Source organism: Arachis ipaensis, chromosome B09, assembly GCF_000816755.2.
Source record: "Arachis ipaensis cultivar K30076 chromosome B09, Araip1.1, whole genome shotgun sequence".
Classification (NCBI taxonomy): Eukaryota; Viridiplantae; Streptophyta; class Magnoliopsida; order Fabales; family Fabaceae; genus Arachis; species Arachis ipaensis.
In genome coordinates, this window is record NC_029793.2 from 119717232 (window position 1) to 119721040 (window position 3809).

Genomic DNA, 3809 nt, shown 5'->3' on the forward strand with positions numbered 1-3809 from the left:
GCAAGGCGCTGTAGGCATTGGATAGTGATCATGTGCACTGAAACCAGCCAAGAAAAAAGACTAAGGCTGTGAGATCACCGTTCACAACACCGAGCACGAAGAGCATGCTGCAGCGTATAGGGTTACCCACTAGAAAGCCAAACAAAGGAGGAAGACAACAGAAGAAGACATTTTGACTAGGTAATAAAACATCAATATAGACACCTGCCTTACTACATCTATGGTTTCCTTGTGATAGAGTTATATAGCTTAATATGGCATTTTCCGGCTTAAACTCGTTTCGTATGAGCCTGATAAATCCTGTTTCACTGCATGTTTATGATTTCATGTTGCTGATTTTATCAAGTTGATGGTGACGATCAATCCAAAACCTCTGAGTGGATAGTGCTTAAGCTAGGAATTAGGATGTTTCTTTTCTTTGAACATTAGATGGTTCTGGATCTGTTTTCTGATTTATCATGTTTAAGGCATTTGAACTTGTTAGTACTTCATTGATGAGTGAGTGGCTCATGTTTTGTTAGATACTCCTTAGTAGGTTTCATATATTAGGTAAATCAGGATTCTCAAGCAATAAGTTTCCAAGTTAGTGATGTCACTAGTTCATTAAGAAATGCATTGCATATTTATAATTTTGAGTCAACTCTGATCGGTGTATATAACCCTTTTGTTCATGTCTATGCTTAAGTGTCAATTCTGTCCATTAACTAGCGTGGTGTTAACTAAATAGAGGCGTTATTTATTTTTTAATCATTGTTTTCTCATGCTGAAATTGTGAAGTTGCTGGAAATTAAAGCATTGCACGGCCTTCGGTCGTGATCAGTCTACGTAAAGTAGGATATTAAGTGGATGGTGTCTCTGGTAGGCACTCGGATATTTCTTCTCATTGTAAAATGGATGGTTTTGTATATGATTTGTTTGTTTCATGTGTTAAGCATTAGCGACTACGTGCACTTCATTGAGATGTCAATGCATTTTTTTTTATACTCTTCATTCGTTTTCACGTCGGATTTAAACCATTTGATTTTTGTGAACAAATATGTGACATTTCGTTTATTTAAAACCTTAATAAACAATAAATGGGGAAAAGATAACAACAGTTGTGCTTTTGTTTCTTTGAATGACTACTTCAAAACAGGATAAATGCAAGTGAAAAAACAGAAGAGGGAATAGTTTATTAAGTTGTATCTAAAGAATGACACCAAACTCACGCCAAGAAACCTAACTATATATGCCTAAAAGAATTCAACAGGTGCATGAATCCGCCACCATCCGATGAATTCCATATAGTAGAATCCTCCAATCTTTTATTTACAGAACCATGATGATCATTATCTGACTGAAGGTCAACCTCATCCTACAAGATGTACAACACAAACAAAGCAACATACATTAATCAAGAACAACATTTCATAAGAAAAAGTTAAAATATACGTCATTTCTAACACATACCGGATGTGATTTTCTCTTCTTTTTTTACATTGACTTCTTAATTGACTTGTCCAACTCTGCTCCAAGTCTCTTACTCTTCGGCCGTCCTTTGGTTTTGACTCTTAAGGGTCCCTGTATGTCATGTACAATAGCACTGCCTGTGCTCTATGTGGGCATGATATTCTGAGTCACAGCAACAGTAGTGGAACACATGCTGGCACGGTAATCAGTCAGCTTGGCCTTTGCATCCCAAAGGGCAGCTCGCAAGATGGCTGCTTCCTCCTCACAAGCAACAAACTCTTGAGCAACGTTATAGAACTCTGAACACAGATGCCTGAACAAGTTGTTGCTTTCATCACTCCGAGCCACGTCATGGCTACTCTTGATGTAAATGTGCTTGCGGATGACATTCTTACTCCATCGAGGAAGAATATAGCAACTCGGTACTGTGTCAACTCTGTAGTATGACCACACCGCAAGGGTGTGGCAACACAATATACCAGCGGATTCAAACTTGTTGCACTCGCACTGACCCTTTCGACTCAAAGGGTCAAACTCGACCATGAAAGTATCGTAGACAGGCTTCCCCCAGAATACCTTCTGCTCGTCCACTTTAATAAAAATTGTATCTCCCTTTTGTTCAATTTATCGAACCACGCAATCAGTTTTTTTGCTTACCTCCAGCTGAAGATTCCTGAACATACTACCATATTACTGGTGTATTCCTGCTGAAACTGTCTCTCAATGCCCGTGCTCCCTATACATGGGATGACTCCTTTCGAGTCTGCAGCGTCATCTTCCAGCTCCTTTTGCTCCTTGTTTCCAAGCACATTGTCGTATTCATGGATGAACTGAACCAACCCAGTCTTGCAATGCAGGTATCCACCATAAAATGCGTGCATACTTTCACTGCGCCGTGTACTCCTCATGCCTGCCCAAAATTCACTCTTAAAGAATATTGGAACCCACTTCCTTCGATTCGCATAAAGGTCTGCCCAACCAAAACAAATGCATAAGAGTGCCGCTTATAAACAACATGATGACAGCTTCCAACGCAATGATAAAATAAATTAAAAAAACATCCAGACAGACTACGAGAAAAAATATCTGTTTATGTATTGAAAAGAACATCCACTGATTATAGGGATAGAAAACTCAGCTACATTTCTTAGCAAAAACATAAGTACGGAATCAAGCCGGTAAAAATAACATGAAGTGAATAAATAGGCAACTAGAAACCAACAACGAGGTTTAATTTAAGAATCACATACCTGCTAACCATCTGTTCTGGCCTAAGTTAAATTGCTTGATGAAACCAGCCCAATCAACCTCGAATGATTCAGTCGAAGGAGAATTCCACACAATGTGATTCATCATTGCATTTAATTCTCCATACCTAGCGTATCCACCGAGCTTGAATTGTGATTTCTTCATTATGTGCCAGATGCACCATCGGTGGACAGTATCAGGTAGGACCTTCCTAATAGCACCAGCCATCGCCTTGCACTGGTCAGTGATAATCCCCCTTGGCACAATTCCGACGCATCTCACCCACTGCGTAAACACCCACTCAAAACTAGGGATCTCCTCGCTCCCAAGTAAAGCACAGCCAAGAAGAGTAGACTTCCCATGGTGGTTTACACCGACAAAGGATGCAAACGACAGACCATGCCTGTGAAAAGAGCAAAAACAACTGTGAGGCAACAAGACAAATTTAACAAATAACTGCTCTTGCAATTCACCAATAAGTATACAGACCTGTTTCTTCTGTAAGTGGTGTCAAACAACACCACATCTCCATAATATTCACACAAAATCCTGCACCTTGCATATACCCATAGTGCGCTCCTAAATTTATTAGCATCGTCAACATCTATGGCATAAAAGATGTTGGGATTGATCTCCTTCATTCGAACGAAATAATTCATCATCCCCTGGAAGTCCTCATTGTCATCGGAGCATCGGAGATTGCGTGTGATATAATTTCTGACATCCTTTTCTGAAAAACCCAGGTTTGAGGACCCACCAACCTCATTTGCCAGTGCTAGATACGTCTTGTTGGGTCTTATTCCAGCCTTGTCGTTATCCATAATGACGCACTTAGCATGCATGGTCAGCTCCCGATACTCATGATAGTGGACAGCTTTCTTAGCCGAACAGGGGTGAGAATGCCTCAATTCTAATCTAGACACAATCTAACTTTCCTTCTCCTTGTCCAGCGTGACATACATCCTTGCTCTGCATCTTGTGGTTGTAATTCTGTTTGCTCGAGTTGCTGCGTTAACCCTAGACTCTCGATAACCTTCTCGCGTGCAGTAAATAGATTGATTAACCGATATCTTTGATTCCTTCCACGTCTTGTCGAAATTCGTATTCCTGAT

General features: G+C 40.2%; 1 protein-coding gene across 1 annotated transcript; it reads right to left on the reverse strand.

The window, feature by feature from the left end:
- LOC107615880 (protein FAR1-RELATED SEQUENCE 5-like) lies at positions 1223-3518 on the reverse strand. The gene is made up of 5 exons (XM_016317899.1): positions 3187-3518; positions 2700-3100; positions 2136-2419; positions 1621-2061; positions 1223-1354 (listed from the first exon to the last, which is right to left on the reverse strand). The coding sequence occupies exons 1-5, from the start codon at positions 3516-3518 to the stop codon at positions 1223-1225; spliced, it is 1590 nt and encodes a 529-aa protein (XP_016173385.1).

Excerpts from the sequence above, each read along its gene's own strand:
- LOC107615880 (XM_016317899.1), bottom strand. The coding sequence starts at position 3,518 with ATGGATAACGACAAGGCTGGAATAAGACCCAACAAGACGTATCTAGCA. Across the intron at positions 3,101-3,186 it reads ACCACTTACAGAAGAAACAG|GCATGGTCTGTCGTTTGCAT; the intron begins GTCTGTATACTT and ends CTCTTTTCACAG. Across the intron at positions 2,062-2,135 it reads AGGAATACACCAGTAATATG|GGAGATACAATTTTTATTAA; the intron begins GTAGTATGTTCA and ends ATTGAACAAAAG.